We start from the raw sequence: 20,795 nt of genomic DNA, 5'->3' as shown, positions 1-20,795 counted from the left end.
TGTTGTTGGTTCAGAGAAACACTGTGGATAATTCATCTGCTCATCTTCAAGTTTAAACTTGCTGGGACCAGGTATGTCCACCTTGAAAGGGAACACAGACTCTTAAGTTAATGCCCCAGTAAAAGACCATACCTGTGACAGGAAACTAGAACGCATTAGATGCTAAAGCAACCCTGAACACATGACTGTCAGAAATGGAGCCAAGTACAGGCCCTTCAGCCCACAATGTTGTGCCAACCTTTTAATCCACTCCAAGATCAATTTAAACCTACCCTCCCACATACCCCTCCATTTTTCTTTCATCCATGTGCCTATCTTAAATTTCCCTTATGTACCTGCTTCTACCACCACCTCTACACATTTACCACTCTGTGTAAACATTTGACATCCCGCCCTTATACTTTCCTCCAATCACCTTGAAGTTATACCCTCTGGTATTCGCCCTTCTGCTTCTCCATCATACTGTCCAGTTATTAACATATAATGCGTAAAGCAGTGGACCCAACCCCGGCCCCTGCAGAACATCACTGTTACCGGCAGCTGACCAAAACATAGTCCGCTTTATTAATTCTCTTCGTTTTCTGCCAAGAAGAATGTATATCCAGAGGCAGAAGTTACATGTCTTACAAAAAAACTCTACCTTTAGTAAATTCCCACTCATGAATTGCTGAAACTACCAACGAATAGATAAAAAAATAATTTTGCAAGAATGTAATTTCTAAATTTTGCCTCTTTAATCTTTATATGTTTTATAAATGCAAAGTAATTTGAATTCTCCCAGTTATGAAATCTACCCTAAATTTAATATGAACAAAAGAAATCACTGACAGCACTTTTTATTTAAGACTTAGAAAACCCTGGAGTTTTACTCGATTTAATTTCTATTATGTTAAAGTGACTGGTTTGCCCCTTACATAATCCCAAGATGGCTCTGCTGTAGTGAATGATTATAGTATTTTATAAACCTTTTAATAATCTTTAGAAAATTGCAGAGCTGGACATCAGAATAAGAGGTTTCATGTTTAAAAATAAAGTTATCACAGTGTGCTGTGTAATACTGTGCAGATATATCCTTCAAAGATCAAAAGCATTGTAAGGCATCACATTTCCACAATTGTATTTCTCTTCCCAAAAACACTTCAAAATTGTACTCATAAGGGGAACAAGAAGAAATGTGTTCTCAAGGTTGTTAATTTCACACTTAGTTAATGCTAGACTTGAATAAGAACTCATATCAACCTTGCTGGAAATCCCTAAATTGGACAAAAATTCGACTGATGATCAAGTCATTTACACTCAGTCATCCCGATCTCCCACCCAAAGTGGCAAGGGTTAACTGGATGCTGAAGAGGCATTCAGGGAACAGTTTTTACCCAAGGACTGAAAAACAGTGCAAAGCTATTTCACATCCCAAATCCCTCTCTCATATAACTGTAGGACTGGCCTGTCATCTTGGACAGGAAATGAAGAAACTCCCCCCATTTCATCCACCACCACCCACAACTATTCTGCTGTATCAGCCACATAGATGTTTAGAGTCTGTGGCATCCTGCAAACTGGTATCACCATTAGCATTGCTCTGAATGAAGCTTTCTGCAGTCACAGTCTGGGTACCCTCTCAATCGCTGCAATTATGTAGTGTTTGATAATGTTAAATCCTGAAAAGATACTTTAGAACTAAGACCACGAAATTGACAATTGACAATGTTGATCTTGACCACAAAAGTATGATCAGGAAACCATTTGTACACACAAGAGAAACTGTATTTGGAACAGAAATAACTCGGGCAGTTTTCAAGGCTGCAATCCTGCGTGCGGACACCAGATGGCACCAGAACCTTGTTGTAAATTTTTTTTTGCCAGACTACGTGACTGAATTTCAGCCTTGATCTGCTCAGGAACAAGTATATGGACTAACAAACAGTGGTAGAACAGTTAGAAACTACGAGGCAGTCCTGGGAACATCACAGACAATTATGGTCAGGCTGAAAAATGCACCAGGTGGAGGTGCCAAGTTAAACAGCCCACTCTATGGGTTGCTTTAAAGTGTCAAGAGTTCAGCATTAAAATATTGGCTAGCCTTGGTGGTTGATGGTAAGAATCACCTTCAAGTAAAAAAAATTTATTCCATTGAGTTTTCTTGAGATCCAGAAAATCGTAAATAGATGCATGCCTAACAATATCCTTCATCCATTCTTATTTCGTGTTGTGGGTAAGAATTCTGGTGGCATTGGCACTTTGTGAAGCTCGGTCTTGCGATAAGGCAGGGGACAATGATATTGCACATCGAGGATCCACCCATGATCTCATGTCATGTAATTCCTCCTTCAACTCTCCCCTAAAAAACCCCCTACCCATATCCTTTATAACGTGAGAGGGAAGGAAAACACCAAAATCTGCACAAAATGCCTGCTTCTAGCATGAATCTCATTCAGTGGATCCAGTCAAAAGGCAGTTTGGACAACTGACTGGTGTAGAGTAAAGCTCAGTCTATTGTCGTCTGCTTTATGGGGCAATACATGTCAATGTCAGCACATCGGTTTCTACCACAACACACATTAGTCACCTATGAACATTTTTAAACCGCCATCATTGTTTGTCGGACACCAGGCCACACATTAGTGCAAATCGCACACAGCACCTGCTTGGAAGTGCTCTGCATACGAAGTGTGCGGCATTACTTCCACCGATGCTGGATCAGCGAGGAGTCGTCGGTGAGGCCGTTGGCACGGCGCTGGCCGCAGGGGAAAAGCAGCAAGATGATGGAAATGAGGAGAGTCAGGCCGCACAGTGTGATGAGAGCGTAGGAGACGATCCAGAGAGTTGGCTCCGTCCTCTTCCTTTCCCTGAAGCAGTTGCTTGACACGTCGGTCGCTGAGAATGGGCCAGCAATTTCAGACACCAGGGAACCACCAACAACTGTGAGTAGACAAGAAAGAAATCTACCTTAGCATTCAATGACTTAACTCAGTCACTCATCCTCAAGCCATTCTCTCCAAAAGTCACACAGCACTCCAACACTTTGGTCTATCTAGTCTGTGCTGAATTATTATTCTGCCTCATCCCTTTGACCCACACCTGGACCATAGCCCTCCGTACCCACCCATTCTATGTACTTATCCAAATTTCTCTAAATGTTACAAATTGGCCTGCATCCGTCACTACCACCGGCAGCTCATACTGAGTGAAGAAGTTCCTGATATGTCAATTTAGATTTTTTTTTTCCTGTTTCATGGATGTCTGTGAAGAGTAAGAATTTCAGGTCATATTCTGTCTATATTCTCTGATATTGTTTATTCCACCTCCATAGCTGCTGCCGGACAGTAGTGGGGCTCATCACCAACAACAATGAAATGATCCACATAACTAAAGTTGTATCTGTGTATGTGTAAAGGTCCATAATTCATTGAAAGTGGCATCACAGGTAGATAGGGTCATAAAGAAAGCTTTTGCCACATTGGCCTTCATAAATTATTGGATTGAGTACAGGAGGTAGGATTTTCTGTTGAAGTTGTATAAGACATTGGTGAGGCCTGATTTGGAGTATCGTGTGCAGTTTTGGTCACCGACCTACAGGAAAGATGTAAAGAAGGTTGAAAGAGTACGGAGAATATTTACAAGGATGTTGCCAGGTCTGAAGGACCTGAGTTATAAGGAAAGAGTGAATAGATTAGGACTTTATTCCTTGGAATGTAGAAGAGTGAGAGGGTATTTAATAGAGGCATACAAAATTATGAGGGGTATAGATGGGGTAAATGCAAGCAGGCTTTTTTCACTGAGGTTGAGTGGGACTACAACCAGAGGTCATGGGTTAAGGGTGAAAGGTGAAAAGTTTAAGGGGAACATGAGGGGAAACTTCTTCACCCCGAGGGTCGTGAGGGTGTGGAACGAGCTGCCAGCACAAGTGGTGAATGTGAGCTCAGTTTCAACATTTAAGGTAAGTTTGGATGGGTACATAGATAGCAGGGCTATGCTTCTGGTGCAGGTTGATGGGAGTAGGCAGCTTAAATAGTTCAGTATGGACTAGATGGGCCAAAGGGCCTGTTTCTGTGCTGTACTTTTCTATGACTCTATGACTTCCTCAACTAATATCCATACATCAATTGTAATACATGTTTAATTTTTGTTTTAAAAGTGTAAGGAAGAAAGATGACACATGGATTTATTAAGAAGTTTTCAAGGCAGCTTCCAAACTTCAGGTTTGTTGTCAGTTATATTAGTACTGACACTCATTTTTCTGCAGGAAGTGGCTTGGCCTGATAGGATGACTTTTATTCCACTCCATAGATGCTGCCTGACAGTGGTGGGCCTCATCACTGACAGCGGTGAGACAGCCTACTGAGAGGAGGTGGAAGAGCTCGAGGCAAGTAACCTCTTCCTTAATGTCAACAGGACAAAGGAGATGGCTATCGACTTCAGGAGAACGCGCGTTACTCACAGCCCTCTTTACAGCAGCGGAAACTGCGAGCAGTTTTAAACTCCCTGGGGTGCACATCTTGCACAATCTCTCATAGTCCCAGATCACATCCTACAGAGTCAGGAAAGCTTATCGACACCTTTCCGTGGCTGAGGAGGCTGGAGAGAGCTGGACGTCGCTGACACCTGCTCACATCATTCTACAGGTGTGCTGCATCCTGACAAGCTGCGTCTCGGCTCGGTACGGAAACTGCACTGTGGTGGTCAGGAAAGCCTAAACTGCCCAGCCCCTCACCGGCCCGGCACAATCTACCCACCATCAAGGACCGATATACAGCAAAGTGCCGAGAAAGGGCCAGTCACATCATGAAGGATCCCACCGACCCTGCTAAATGATCGGTTGTCCCACTCCCATCAGGGAGGAGACTATGCAGCAACCACACCAGGACCACCAGACTCCCAAATATCTCCCTCTGGTGCTCCCCTCCCCCCTTCTGTCTCCCTAGGCCTCCCGACCCGTGATCCGTTCCCTTCTCCAGCTCTGTATCCCTTTTGCCAATCACCTTTCTGGGTCTCAGCTTCACCCCACCCCCCTCTGATCTTCTCCTATCATTTCAGATTTCTTCCCCCCACTTTCAAGTCTCTTACTATCTTTTCTTTCAGTTAGTCCTGACGAAGGGTCTCGGCCCGAAACAGCAACAGTGCTTCTTCCTATAGATGCTGCTTGGCCTGCTGTGTTCCACCAGCGTTTTGTGTGTGTTGCTTGAATTTCCAGCATCTGCAGATTTCCTCGTGTTTACATACCCTGAGCAGTAAGGCTGATCAACACCTCCACCCACTAACTCCACTGGCATTTTATTACCTCCCATCAATCACCTTACGTACAGCCCAGTCTCACTTGATGGACATACAATTAATCTAAGCATACAAGCTGTCTTATGTGTTCATATTTATTACGTTTTTATTATTGTGTTCGTTATCTTTTGTGATTGCTTTGTGCTGCATCAGACCCTGAGTCACAATCTCCTTTACACCTGAGTACAGGAGATGACATGAAACAATCTTGGATCTGACCTGCTGAGTTCCTCCGGCATTTTGTGTGTGTTTCTCTGGGCTTCCAGCACCTGCACAATCTCTTGTGTGTAGGGTAGGACAAGTGTTGTGGAACAGAGGGGCCTGGCAGTGCAAGTGCACAGCTCGCTGATGGTGGCCACGCAAGTAGACGGGGTGGGGTGGGTGAAGAAGGTGTCATCAGTCAGGGCATTAAATTTAAGAGGTGGGACATTATGTGGCAGTTTTATAAGGCATTAGTGAGACTGCACCTTGAGTACTGTTTGCATTAACAACCAACACAACCCATAAGTGGGGTTGTGCAGCCCATAGGTGTCACCGTGCATTCTGTCACCAACACAACGTATCCACAATGCTCGCAGAAGGCAACAACAACACAACAGCGACATAAGCCCCTTTTCTCTCCTACACTCACACACACAGGCAGCCCTCCCTACAAAACACCCCTATGAATCTAAACAACCACATCTGAGCCATCGCCTCAATGGAGACAGCAGCTTGGTGCCATCTTGAATGGTAATACTTGTCAGATTCCAGCACTGGTGACCTTTTGTGTTCCTGTGTGCCACCCTCTACCAGCTGCTTCCATCTTCCTGGTTTCACTCTTCACCATTTCTTATGCCTGCCTCCATCCAATATCACTCCCAGCACCTCCCTCCCCATTCGACTCAATCTGTCTCATCATCCTTCCACAGCACTCAACCTCCACCCCAGTAGTCCACCAATTGCCTCTGTCCTCAGTCTCCCCTTTATCCTCTCCAATCCTAGTTCTGATGTGGGATTTCGATCTGAGACACTGGCAATTCCTCCTCCCCCAACAGAAGCTGCTCGACCTGCTGAGTTCCTCCAGCAGTTTGTGTGTGTTGCTCCAGATGCCAGCATCTGCAGCCTCTTGTCTGTCCTTCAATCTGAACCTCTCTCAACTCCCACTCGCTTATACCCACCTACGAAGCTTGAATTTCCACACCTGGCTTTGAAGCCAGGAACATTTATTTGGAGCTTTGCCAACCAGCTGTAATGTCCCAGAAACAAGGGCAGTCTAGGCTGGGCTGAAGGAATCAAAGGTCTGTTCTTATACAAAAGCCCAAGGCTGAGAGATATCCTTAACATCTGGCAAGAAGCAGGAAGAATCCAACAGAGCTGGACTAGGTTCTGAGAGAACCCCTTGCTCTAAATCTTGGGATGCAAGAACACCGGGAGCGATCAATGAAATCACTTTGATAATCCTTTCATCATTTGTAATCTGTGATACAAAATAATGACAAAAAAGTTTCATTGGATATTTGGTCCCTAGAAGTAATTATGTACAAATAGCGTGAAGTGCCATAGAATGCAAACACATCAGTTCCTTGAGAAATAGGCTCAGTTATGTCTCACAATGTTAATTGCTCCCTTGTTCCAACATCCTTTACACATAGCTAATAGCCACAGCTTTACAGAGACAGGGCCCAATTAAACAGCACAACAGAAGGACTTTGTCGTAATGGAGCAAGGGTTGGAAATTTAAGCCAATTTTTCAAATAAATGCTTCCTCTGCAATATTAAAACAAGCATCATATTCATTAGATAAAGTCTCGGGTCAAGACCCTTCCAGCCTCTGCTTTGAGGACTGCACACTATTGTTATTTGAGCACCACAGCCACTGCGGTTTGATGCAAGGCACAGTGCAAGATCCTTAGCAAAGCAAAGTTCAGAACGCTGACCAAGGACAAGGACCTACCTGCACACGTGCTGGCTGCAAATCCGACACGCTTCTGTGCTCGATCGAAGATGATGTAGAAACCTTCCATCACCGTGGCACCCAAAACCAAGCCATTAGATGATGAGGAGATGCCAAATCTATAGCATTCCACTAGGGCTCCGATGTCTGCCATTGGCTGGATGTACAACTGCAAGGAAAGCTCAGCATGAACAGAATAGACCCAGGAGGAATACTGAACATTAATGTACAACACAGAACAGTACAGGCCCTTTGGCTGATGATGTTGTGCCAACCCTTTAGTATAAGATCAGTCCGATCTTCCCTCCCACATATCTTAAGTCTTCTTTCATCCAAAGTTCAAAGTAAATTTTGAACATAAATGTACATTCAACCCCCTTGCAAGTTTTCATATTTTATTGTTTTTCAACATTGAATTACAGTGGATTTAATTTGGCCTTTTTGAAACTGATCAACAGATAAAGACTCTTTTGTGCCAAAGTGAAAACAGATCTCTACGGTGATCTAAATTAATTCCAAATATAAACCGCAAAATAAAAATAATTGATTGCACAAGTATTCACCCCCTTTAGTATGACACACCAAATCAGCACTGGTGCAGCCAATTGGTTTTAGAAGTCACATTGTTAGTTAAATGGAGATCACAGGTGCAGTCAAGGTGTTTCAATTGACTGTAGTACAAATACACCTGTATCTGGAAGGTCCAACTGCTGGTGAGTCAGTATTGTTAGGGTTAATGTTAGGGTTAATTCGAAACTGCCACTACAGGTCAGGAGTGGCTCGCGTGATATTAGGAGACAGGAGTACAAGGGAGGGAGGAAGCGAAACTGGGGATTCCGCTACACCGAAACTGCTAGTGTCACGCGATTCAATAAACAAAAGAAACAGGTAACTTGTGAGTGAATGGCATCGGGCCAATAAGGGGGACACAAGTGCCCGATATTACCTAATATGTACAACAAAGTCCGGCCTTACCAAATATGTGTAGCGAGGGGTTGGAATGGGGAAAAGGGGTATAAATAAGAGTAGAATGTAAGGGGAAGGCAGAACGCGCCTTCTCCAGCGACGCCGTGTACTCGCTGTGCCAGTTATGATTCTGCAATAAAGCCACGTTTCACTATAATCAGGTGTTGGTTGTCTCTCTTCCAAAACGAACACAGGGCAGAATTTCAAGCCCAACAGTATCCTGGCAAAAACTATACCATGAAGGCAAAAGAACACTCCAAGCAACTCCACAAAAAGGTTATTGAAAAGCACGTCAGCAAATAGATACCAGAAAATTTCCAAGTCACTGAGTATCCCTTGAAGCACAGTTAAGTCCATCAAGAAATGGAAAGAATATGACACAGCTGTAAATCTACCTAGAGCAGGCCGTCCTCAAAAACTGAGTGACTGTGCAAGAAGGAGACTAGTGAGGGAGGCCACCAAGAGATCTGTGACAACTCTGGAGGAGTTACAAGCTTCAGTGGCTGAGATGGGAGAGACTGCACATACAATAACTGTTGCCCGGGTGCTTCACCTGTCACCGTTTTCATAGGAGAGTGGCAAAGGGAAAGCCACTGTTGGAAAAAACTCACATGAAATCTCAGCTGAAGTTTGCCCAGAAGTCACGTGGGAAGAAGGTTCAATGGTCTGATGAAACAAAAACGGAGTTTTTTGGCCATCAGACTAAACACTATGTTTAGCATAAGCCAAACACCGCACATCATCAAAAACGCACCATCCCTGCCATGAAGCATGGTAGTGCAGGCATGCTTCACTACAGCAGGCCCTGGAAGGCTTGTGAAGGTAGAGGGTAAAAAGAATGCAGCAAAGTACAGGGAAATCCTGGAGGAAAACCTGATGCATTCTGGAAGAGAAATGCGTCTTGGAAGAAGATCTGTTTTCCAGCAAGACCGCGACCCCAGGCATAAAGCCAAAGCTACAAAGGAATGGCTTAAAAACAACAAAGTTAATATCCTGAAATGGCCAGATCAGAGTCCTGACCTCAATCTAAATGAGAATTTATGGCTGGTCTTGAAAAGGGCTGTTCACTCATGATCCCCATGTAATCTGACAGAGCTTGAGCAGTTTTGTAAAGAATGGGGAAAAATTGCAGTGTCCAGGTGTGCAAAGCTGATAGAGACTGACCCACACAGACTTAAGGCTGTAATGGTTGACAAAGGTGCATCTACTAAATACTGACTTGAAGGGGGTGAATACTTATGCAATCAATTATTTTGTGTTTTATATTTGTAATTAATTTAGATCACCGTAGAGATCTGTTTTCACTTTGACACAAAGCAGTCTTTTTCTGTTGATCAGTGTCAAAAAGCCAAATTAAATCCTCTGTTATTCAATGTTGTAAAACAATAAAATATGAAAACTTCCAGAGGGGTTGTATACTTTTTATAGGCACTGTACATATATGTCACCATATACAACCCTGAGATTCACTTTCTTATGGGCATACTAAGCAGATCTATGGAATAGTAACTATAACAGGATCAATGGAAGGTCAAGTAGGGTACAGAAGAATAAATAAATAGCAATAATAGAAAGAACATGAAATAAGAAGATAGAAACGTCCTTAAAGTGAGATCACTGGTTGTGAGAACATCTCAATGTTGGGCAAGTGAGTGTAGTTGTTCCCTTGGTTCAAGAGCCTGATGCTTAAGGGGTAGTAACTGTTCTTGAACCTGTTGGTGTGAGTCCTAAGGCTCGTGTAACTTCTACCTGATGGCAGCAATGAGAAAAGAGCTTGACCTGGGTGGTGAGGATCTTTGATTATGGATGCTGCAGTCTTACGACGTCGCTTTGTGTAGATGTGCTCAATGGTTGGGAGGGGTTTATCCGTCATGTACTGGGTCAAATTCACTACCTTTTGTAGGATTCTTTGATCAAAGGCATCTTAAAGTCTCTTAAATGTCTCTAATATACCTGTACCACCACCCCTGTCATTGAGTTCCTTGCACCTACACTCTGTAAAAAAAAAAAATACCTGCTTCGGCACAACATCGTGGGCTGAAGGGCCTGTAATGTGCTGTACTGTTCTATGTTCTATGTTCTGACCTCCCCTCTCTACATTCTTCCCAACACCTTAATGTTATGCCCCATTGTAGTAGCCATTTTCACCCTGGAGAAGTAATCTTCGGCTGTCCATATGCAAGCAGCAATGAACCGAATAAATTGATATCCATCCATTTGGATGTCTAGTGGAGGTAAACAATTTAAATTACTCCGTGTAAGCTGCTTCTTCTCACAAGTTAGACTTGCCCCATTTAAAAGTTTCTTTTTGTCTATGAATTCCCTCAATGTAATGGTAGAGAGTCCATCTTCATTGAACCAAAGGGGATATCTTCACTCAATTTCACTTACCTCATTATTGAAATGCTCCAACAACTGATGGACTCGCTTTCAAGGACCCTTCATCTCATGTTCTTGATATTTATTGCTCATCTATTTATTATTATCATTTCTTTTTATATTTGTATAGTTTGTTGTCTTCTGCACTCCGGTTGAACGCCCTAGTTGGGTGGTCTTTCATTGAATCTGTTATGTTTATTAGCCTGGGTCCTGCCGAAAGGTTTTGGCCTGAAATGTTGACTGTACTACTTACCATAGATACTGCCTGGCCTGCTGAGTTCCTCCAGCATTTTGTGTGTGTTGCTCGGATTTGCAGCTTCTGCAGATTTTCTCTTGTTTATTCTAGATTTATTGGGCATGCCCACAGGAAAATGAATCTCAGGGTTGCTTATGGATGGTGGCGTGTATGTACTTTGATAATAACATTTATTTTGACTTTGAAAACGTATGGCCGTCATGGACACTTAACTCATCTCCAGTCTTACCTCTGGCAAGATGGTGATGCTGAAGGACTGCGTGGCATTCTCCCCTCGAAGGTAGATGGAGATTTTGGGGAAGAAAGACCAAGGTTTGGTTCCTTGCGGCCAACATGCCAGCTGACTTCCTGACCAAAAGCCATCAGCAAACTCCTCAACCTGCCAATAGAAACAAGTTGGATGAATTAATTACGAGAGAAATAAAGGCAGCACGGTGAATCTTTTGTTTCAACTAAAACACCTCAATTGTAGAACCTTTTATAATCTATAATTTTGAGTCACCATTGGCTTCCCCAAATTACAGTGTCAGTATCTTTGCAGCTTCAAAGATTAAAAAAGCAAAAGTTGGAGGCCAAATGGATGTGGGAAGCATTAGTTCTTCAAAGGAGGTGTGGTGTAGTGGACGACAGCAGAAAACCTCAGTGGATGTACCTCGATGGTTGAAGTCACTGCAGTGAGAAGGAAGAAATATACAGAAAGGTCCAGAGCTGGGACGGAGAGGATTACATCGGGGGTTTGCAATTTTAATTTTGAAGTGTTGGCAAAGTTATGGTGATGAGTTAGCAGAACTTTATGTTTTCTAATTTTCAATATTCCAATTTCTAATAGCCTTCAATTTTCTTCCCCATTTCTCAACCCACCTTCTTTCAAAAACCTTTGTGAAACCAAGAAACGAAGCCATTTGCTGACTGTCATTTGCAGTTCTAAGGAATATTTCTGAATATTAAAGTTCTTGCAGGCACTATTGCAGGAAAATGTGCACTTTATGTTAATAAGAAAATGACTCCTGGAAAGTTGAAAGGTCACATTTGCATAATATGCTAATTATATACATTACAGTTGGCCCAGCACTCAGACAAAGGAGCAATTATGCTAATGAGAGAAATGTCTTGTAAGTAGGTGGCTTTCAGAAATTCAGTGCTTTAGGAATGACAGAAGCATTTCTATCATGATGCCTCCGAAGTGATTAGATAACCGATACAGTTACTCTGTAAACTGTACCTTCCAAGATACAAGCACGATCAACCAGCTTCTGTTCTGATCAAGATGAGGAATTCTTCTCATAAATGTTATAACATTAGCAGCGTCATCACAGAGAACCTCAGTGACAAGATCTTCAGCAGTTAACCATATACCCGAGCTTCTGCCTAAGTCAGTCATGTGCCAATGTGCCGATCATGAACCAGTTAAGCAATAATTTGGGAGGGGTGTCAGCAGGAAATTTTAATTGAGGCATGTTGAACATGCAAACACATGACTTCAACAAACATTATTTAGTGGGGGATGAGGGTGGAGATGGGTTGGTGGGTTATACCCCTGCTCCTTTTCCACATCCTCCCCATGTGCGAGCATTCCTAGGCAACACAGAACACATTGGAAATAAAAACAAGCTACCAATGATGGAAGTGTAGAAAAGGAATGGGTCATCTCTGCCTGGCCCCTTTTCAGTTCAGCCATCTCACAGACATTGAATTGGTTCTTTCAAAATCCTGAACAGTCTTGACTTCTCCCAATTCTGATCAAAGGAAAGTCATTCAAGAGGTTAGCTTTCCTATTCTGCATCGTTCGTTCATTATATTCCATGTCGTAAGACAAAGGCGATCATGGTCTTTCCCTGACCATGATTGTTCTTGGCAATTTTTTCTACAGAAGTGGTTTACATTGCCTTCTTCTGGGCAGTGTCTTTACAAGATGGGTAACCCCAGCCGTTATCAATACTCTTCAGAGGCTGTCTGCCTGGCCGCAGCGGTTACTTACAACCACGACTTGTGATCTGCGCCAGCCGCTCATACAACCATCCACCACCTACTCCCGTGGCTTCGTGTGACCCTGATCGAGGGGCTAAGCAGGTGCTACACCTTGCCCAGGGGTGACCTGCCATCTATTAATTGGTTAATTTTGATGAGAGAGTCACCAATCTATAATGACGTACAAAAAGGCTGGATGAACTCAGCAGGTTGGGCAGCATCCGTTGAAAGAAGCAGTCAACGTTTCGGGTCGAGACCCTTCGTCAGGACTAAAGAAGGAGGGGGCAGGGGCCCTATAAAGAAGGTGGGGGGAGGGTGGAAAACCAATCAGAGGAAAGATCAAGGGGTGGGGGAGGGGATAGGCAGGAGAGGTGAAGAAGGAATCTAAGGGGAAAGACATGATCAAAGAGTCGAAGAGAGGCGGAGATCACAGAGGGTGAGCAGTGAGAAAGGGTCTCACTGAACTCCCGTCGAAGAGAAGATTTAAACTTCTTCAGGGTAGGCATACCTCAAAGAGACTTCACAGCGGAGTAACGAATAGTAAACACAAAGTACACTGCAGATGCTGTGGTCAAATCAAGACGTACAAAAAAGCTGGATGAACTCAGCAGGTCAGGCAGCATCCGTTCTTCACCTCTCCTGCCTATCCCCTCCCTGCTTCCCCTCGATCTTTCCTCTGATTGGTTTTCCACCCTCCCCCCACCTTCTTTATAGGGCCCCTGCCCCCTTCTTCTTTAGTCCTGATGAAGGGTCTCGACCCAAGACGTTGACTGCTTCTTTCAACGGATGCTGCCCGAGCTGCTGAGTTCATCCAGCTTTTTTGTACGTCTTGATTTGACCACAGCATCTGCAGTGTACTGTGTTTACCAATCTATAAGGTTCGCTTTGCTCCTCTCTCTCCCCGACCCACTGAGTATATCTCTTGCATTCTTTTGAATTTCAGATTTCCAGCTACTGCAATGTGTTGCATCTCTAAACTCCAACAGTACTTTTGTCCACTCTCTCCTCTGTTCTTGTTCATCTCCTATTTAGCATTTCCTCCAGTCAGATTAACTGGAATTATAAAAACCTTTACCCAACACCATCACCCACACTTACGTCTCTCCTGGTCTCCAAGTAATCAAAGATAATTGCTTTGTTCTATCTACTACTTCCCCTTCTCATTAACCTCGCTCCCCAAGTCCTGAGGAAGAATTACTGAACTGAAACACCACTTGATTTCTCGCTCCACAGATGCTGACTGACCTACTGAGTTTCCCTTGTTTGCATTTCTGATTTCCAGCATTTGCAGTTTTTATTTTCTCAGTTGTCATTAAATCTCTCCTAAACATAATTGCTGACCGGATTTGTTCTCTACTCATCTCAGATCCAACAGAAGATCTTTCAACAGAAACATTAGAGACGGGGGGAGGGGGTGGTGTGGTGGTGGTGGCGAGAATCTAAAAATTAATGACAATTTTAAATTTCAAAGTCTTGCTTGAAAGGTCCTAGGCCAAGGTCACTGGGGTGAAGAGCTGGAAAACGACAGGGGTTCCATTTGTACAGAAGTTGTTGTTCTTGATGACACAACAGCCAGTCCAAGGAGTCCACTCAGGACTTTAAATCCAACTTCAATGACTAATTGTTAGTTCTGGTCTGCCTGCTCACCAGGTCAATCAAGAACAGCACGCGGTGCGTACCACAGCTTGCGGCAGTGCAGAACGATAACTCTTTGCTCTTTGTTGTGGCCAGAGGAACATTTGGTCTCCGCGGGCTGTCAGGCATGCTGCCACTGAAGTGTGCCAACACAATTAGAGGGAAAACGTGAGGCGCCAGGGGTAAGAGGAAGTAAGCTTCTTCAGAAAAGGATTTAAATCTTACCCTCCCCTGCTATATGGCCAAAAAAACAATGGAAGGAACTGAGAGGGAATGCAATATTCAGTTTGGTTGCAAAAATCTGTTTACAAGATAAATGCAGAATAGGCAGCACAGGTGTTGATGCAAGTGCTGGATGGCAAAAAAAAGATTGTTTCCAAGACAATAAATCCACATAACTTTCTGAGGTCATAGTAAAATTCAGACTTAGATTTATCTAACTAAATGTACTTACGTATTCTGTGTTGCTCGTTTATCATGTTTATTATGGTAACTAGTCACATGAGTGGGGGGGGGGTGTGGTAAAAGTGAAGGGAATAAGTTACATATTTCTGCTTTCTTTGTGGCAGTTTGTGACTTGGGACCAGTGGAGGTCATATCTTTGCTGACCACTTAACATTGCTTCGAGATTGTATACTTGCTAATTGCTATTAAAGGATTCAACTCTTTAGGACAATCGTTTCATTGGAGCCAAGGGTGCGTCATGCAAGCGTAACAGCCCTGTGGGGGTCGCAGGCTAGCAGCAATTGTGTTGTTTTGATTTTCGATCAGTTTTGCTGCGGCAACATGTACCGTAAATTGAAACATATAGTGAAATGCATCATTTGCATCAACCACCAACACATCCAAAGGTATCTTGGGGGCAGACCACGTGTCATTACACTTTCAGGCACCAACATAGCATGCACATAATGTTCAATGTAACACAGATCACAGAATACAAACAGCAGCAACAACAACAACAGAAGAAAATGAGGTATCAACAGAATAAAAGATGACAAAAACAGCAAAACAAGCCCCTTTACCACTCTCCCACTCCTTCTTGAATATACAGATGAACTGAGCCTCCACAGCCTTCTTGGGTAGAGAACTTTTATTCCTGTGAACAAATTTGGAGTCCACCTCATCTCACTTCACTCTACAGCAGGCTGTGTGGACCAAATCAGTTGACTTTTGGATCCATCTTCACCCACCATCCCCACCATAAATTAGTGACTTCTATCTTACAATCCTCCCGATATCTAGACGCAGACTTGGTCCTGGGCACAGTTCAATATTCAGTCTTTAATAAGTAATCTATAATAATTATTATAATGACAATTTTCTACTTAAGCATAATTGTTATCCTAACAATTGTCTATTTAAGCATAATTAAGAATGTAATCAGTGGAAAAGGGCAAAAATTACAGCTTCAGGTGCACTTTTCTGGCATTTGGAAACTCAATCAGCTATAATGGTACTGATCTCGTTTAGCACCCCTATGAACTTTCAAAGATAAAAGTAAATGGGCATTATGGTAGTGTAGCAGTTAGTGCAATGCTATTACAGCTTGGGGCAACAGAGTTCAGAGTTCAATTCTGACATCATCAGTAAGGAGTCTGCAGATGCTCCCCACAGAATGAGGGTTTCCTCCAGGTGCTCTGGTTTTCTCCCACAACTCAAAGATGTACTGGTTAGTTAGTGGGTTAATCGGTCACTGTAAATTGTACCATGATTAGTCCAGGGTTAAATCAGGAGTTGCCAGGTGATGTGTTCCGAAGGGCCTGTTCCTCACTGTAGCTCAATAAAATAAAATATTTAAAAATATTATCAAAATACCTGCTCATTGAATGTTGTCTTTGAAGCAGAAGCCTACCAGCTGGGTGGTCACACATGCAATGTTGGAGGGTAAGATTTTTGGTCACAAGTGGCACGGTTTCAACCACCAGGACCTGGGCGAGTTTCTTACCTTTGAGCTTTCTTTGATGGCCATCACGACCGCAAAAAAGACGTTCTCTGGCAGGCGCAACAGGGTGGTTCCACTGTCCACAATGGCCTTATCAGTGTTGTACTGGGCAAGGGATAAAACAGGTAAACCAGTGTTAGTTCACACTCTATCCCTACAGCAATGACAGTTTCTCCAAGATGCAACATTGGCATATAAATGGTTTAAAGATGAGAAGTAAAATGGAAGTCGCACATAAGCTGGTATCGGCAAGATGCCAATACAACTCCTACATCGGAAATCCACACATTCTTTGCTTTTCATTCATACCAGTGAAGCCAAACCTCAAATCCCAGTGCAAAAGCTGGACTAATCTGACAACAAAATACTTACAAAGATTTTGCCCACCAAATATACCAATGCAAAAATAGGTCATCCCATTTAAAGAATTGCAAATAGGAAATGAACAGCTGGTATAATTGAGCGGTCAGCCTGGGCTCCACATTGACACACCCAGCCTTTTTGGGTTGCATCAGTGGCTTGTGGGTTCATACAGGAATCCCATGTTGGCTGATCGAATCTCCAGGCCAGAAGGCACTCGGCAGTTAACCAAACTGGTGGAGCTGAGCCATTTATGGATTCATACTGTACAGGAACACGAGGCCTTAGCAAAATCAGTCAGGAAGCACGCCCTCTGGTCAGCTATCAAGTACCCATTTAAAAAAAAACTCCCCATATTCAAAGTAAATCTATTATTAATGTACATATATGTCACCATATACAACCCTGGGAATAATTTTCTTTCTGACATTCACAGTAGAACAAAGAAATACAACAGAATCAATGGAAAACTACACACAAAAACTGACCAACAACCAATGTATAAAAGACAATCTGTGAAAATGCAATAGTTAGGTAAATAGATAAATAATAATTAAAAAATTACATTCACAGTAATTTCCTGAGACTTTGGCAATTCTCTATGTAGAGTACCACAGTAGTTAAACTACTGGACTGGTAACCTCCCCTCCCACCTATCCCCAAGACCTAGGGTAACAATCCGGACACCCGAGTTCAAATCCCACTTTAGCAGCTATGGAATTTCAACTGTCAATATTCTGAATTTAGGATGACACAGTAATATAGTGGTTAACACAACGCTTTACAGTGCCAGCTGTAAGATAGTGATTCAATTCATGCCACTGTCTGTAAGGAGTTTGTACGTTCTCCCCATGACCACTCGGGTTTCCTCTGGGTGCTCCGGTCTCCTGCCACATTCCAAAGATGGCTGGGTTAGGGTTGGTGAGTTGTGGGCATGCTATGTTGGCAATGGGAACGTGGCTTCACACTTGCGGGGCGGCCCTGCACATTCCTCGCAAATGACACATTTGAACGCATGTTTTAATGTGCATGTGACAAAGTTATTCTTTAATCTTTAAATCCTACCAACCTAAATGTTTCAGGCTTTTAGAGCAGGGCAGGCATTTGGAAGAGTGCAATGTTTTCACAGATAACTTACGTGAGTGAGCAGTCCTACTGAAGGGTTTCGGGCCGAAACGCCGACTGCGCTCGTTTCCATAGATGCTGCCTGGCCTGCTGAGTTCCTCCAGCATTTTGTACGTGCTATGTGATTGAGGACCACTTGGTGGAGGGGTGATCTTTTAAGGACTGCTCCCCCTAGAAGTGTTGATGTGCTAGATGGGAACCCACATTGTCACAGGGAGAACATGTGCACTCCACACAAACAGCTCCAGGGGTTGGGACTGAACCGGGGTTACCGGAACTTTGAGGAAGTGACTGCATCAGCCACACCATGATGCCAATCCAACTTGCTGAGCTTTGGCAAGGGCCCTTCAACCAGATGTTAACTCTGTTTCTCCTTCCACAGATACTGCTGACTGGCTGAGTGTTTCCAGCGTTTTCTATTTTTATTTCAGATTTCCAGAATCTGCAGCTATTGCTTTGATTTTCAGTGAACTGGGAGGGGGCGGGGTTTACAAGATAATTTACTATTTTCACAGCCCCCAATTATAATACCATCTTTTTATTTCCAGTCTTATTTAATAGCTTGAATTTAAATAACGCAATTGCCAGTCTGAAATTTGAACCCAGATTGCCAGATTAGCATACCAACTCTCTGGATCTCCAATACAGCAACATAACTTCACAGTAAATAACACTGAGGGAATGCTGCTCTGTTTGAGATGCTGGCCCAGTATTGTATCAGTGCAGATAGAAATTATGCTAGTAATGGTATTAAGCAATTTTGCGCACATTTATTTTTGTCAGAGATATCGTCATTTGCTACTGCAGAGTAATTCTGGAGTGAGATTTCCTTGTGTTCTGGCACTCAGATCGTCCAAGTGCAATTAAGCGCTGTGTTGCACACAAAACTCATTTTCAGACATTTTTATCTAACACATTGATAAATTATTTGTAGAAAAAAACTGCTTTTCAAAAATTATTTCAATGTTGTTAAGAATCATTCCATCACATTCCCAGCTCGATATCAATACAAGTTTATCGACTTAAGGTGATCAAACAGTTAAAGAAAGCTCCAACGTTGACATTATCAAAGGAAACTATACATGCAAATTCTTTCAAGTAACAAGTGGGTGTGCATCTCAAATGAATCAATACTGAACTCCTCTGTCCGATTATTAATCTCCACAGCACTGAACACTCTTCGGTTCATTCCAGCAATACCCCACATACATTCCAGCCCCCATCGAAAGGTTGCTCACACCAGGAGAAATAGCTCCTATTTAAAATGTGACCGACCCCTCACAGATATTACAGGAAGAAAACCTGCTGGATTTAAGCAGGTATCTGCATTACTAGAATGCCATATAATTCACTATCTCCAATCTGCATTCCTGTGGCCTGACAGTAAATTTGCAATGCATTAGTCACCCGGAACTGCTCAATTTAAAATCGGATTGGCTGACTGAACTACCTTGCCACAGAACATTCTAGCAAAATTCCTATAGTTGGTTGGTCACCTTACCTAGAGGTTGAAGAGATGTGGAGGGGAAATTGCTGTAAAGTTAATGGTGCTCTTATTCCCCCACCCCTTTTTCTAATGTATCAAACTCAATCTGGGGTGTAGGATTGCCCACTGGGATGCCTGTTCTTCATAATTAAGTCTTCAGCAAGTCTCCAGCTATTCAACTGTAGGGGCTCACAGTGAAATGTCATCTTATGCTGATACACTGTAACTACATGCTGGTATTTATGTATACATTATTCCAAATCCGTATCTTAAACTCTTTAACTTTATTTTTATGTAATTCTTTATAACTGTTGAATGTTGGTTTTTTTTTGTTGCATGTTGTGCCCTGACCAACACAGCACAGCAAATTCCTAATACAGCTTGAGCACCCTTTATCCTAAAAGCTTGGGGCTGGCAATGTTTTGGATTTCAGATTTTTCCAGATTTTTGGAATATATAACGAGATAGGCTTGGGATCATTACCATTTCCAGCTCTGAATTTACGTGCTGCTAGTAAGCAGTCTTCGTCTTACACTTGTTCATCACACCTATATACTTAACAGTAAAAATCATTACATACCAGTAATATAATGTGTGCAGAGTAACAAAAGCATCAGGAAAATACCTGAATCAGCTGTTGAACAACAACAACAGCAGGCTTCCAGTCTCCACCTACGACACTATGCGTTAAAAGGTTACAGACACTGTACTTGTATTTTTTTTTAGGTTTTATGTAAGGTATAAAAACAATTAGCACCGTAGACTGGTTTTGGTGTTAGATTTTCACCAGTGTCGATCTTGGCAAACTCATCAATGCATTTCTCTGCTGCTTCATGATCAGGAGGCGCCCTATCTATAAAATGTTTCAAATCCTTAAAAATTTAATGTCATTCCTTTTCTTAAATTTCTACAACCAGCCTGCAGAATATTCACAATTACTTTCAATTTTTACTTTGTCATGACCTTTGCTTGTTTTACGATCAGCGTACTGTTAAACAGAATATGTTCACTGAGACACTGACTAATCCACTCTTTCAGTACACGATCGAGATCTTCATTTTATGCTTCATGCAGTTTTTTTTCTATTTCTCATTAACTTTTGTTCATTACATACATGAGGCCACTCAGAACTGTCTGTGGTGTGCAGAGACCTGTGCAATGCCTGGGAACTTCCCAGTGCCTTGTGGAATTTTCCATTTGTGATATCATGTCAGCGCCCAAAAAATGCCAGGTTTCAGAGGCTTTTGGATTATGGGATAAGGGGTGTTCGACCTGTGCATGTAAATATCTATGGTGAATAAAACCAATTCTTATTCACCGTCAGGCTGTCTACTCTTCCAGTCCCCTTCTCCACACAAGACTGCTTCTGGAATGAGAAATAAACTCTTTGAGAAACTGAGTAGCTCAAACAGCATTTGTGAAGCCAAAGTGATGGCTGACATTTTGGATTGAGACCCTGTAACAAGAC

The 20,795-nt window shown here is 42.7% G+C and overlaps 1 protein-coding gene across 1 annotated transcript in view; it reads right to left on the bottom strand.

The window, feature by feature from the left end:
* Positions 1 to 541: 541 nt before the first annotated feature.
* Positions 542 to 20,795, bottom strand: part of bace2 (beta-secretase 2) — a 65,379-nt gene continuing 45,125 nt past the window's right edge. The window contains exons 6-9 of the mRNA XM_073045009.1: positions 16,360 to 16,461; positions 11,038 to 11,187; positions 7,208 to 7,376; positions 542 to 2,919 (exon numbers count right to left, since the gene is read on the bottom strand). Coding sequence (XP_072901110.1) covers positions 2,678 to 2,919; positions 7,208 to 7,376; positions 11,038 to 11,187; positions 16,360 to 16,461 — 663 coding nt within the window. The 3' untranslated portion in view covers positions 542 to 2,677. The remainder of the gene's footprint in view (positions 2,920 to 7,207; positions 7,377 to 11,037; positions 11,188 to 16,359; positions 16,462 to 20,795) is intronic.

Source organism: Hemitrygon akajei, chromosome 5 (genome assembly GCF_048418815.1).
Source record: "Hemitrygon akajei chromosome 5, sHemAka1.3, whole genome shotgun sequence".
Taxonomy (NCBI): Eukaryota; Metazoa; Chordata; class Chondrichthyes; order Myliobatiformes; family Dasyatidae; genus Hemitrygon; species Hemitrygon akajei.
This window is presented reverse-complemented; position numbering and strand designations above follow the sequence as displayed.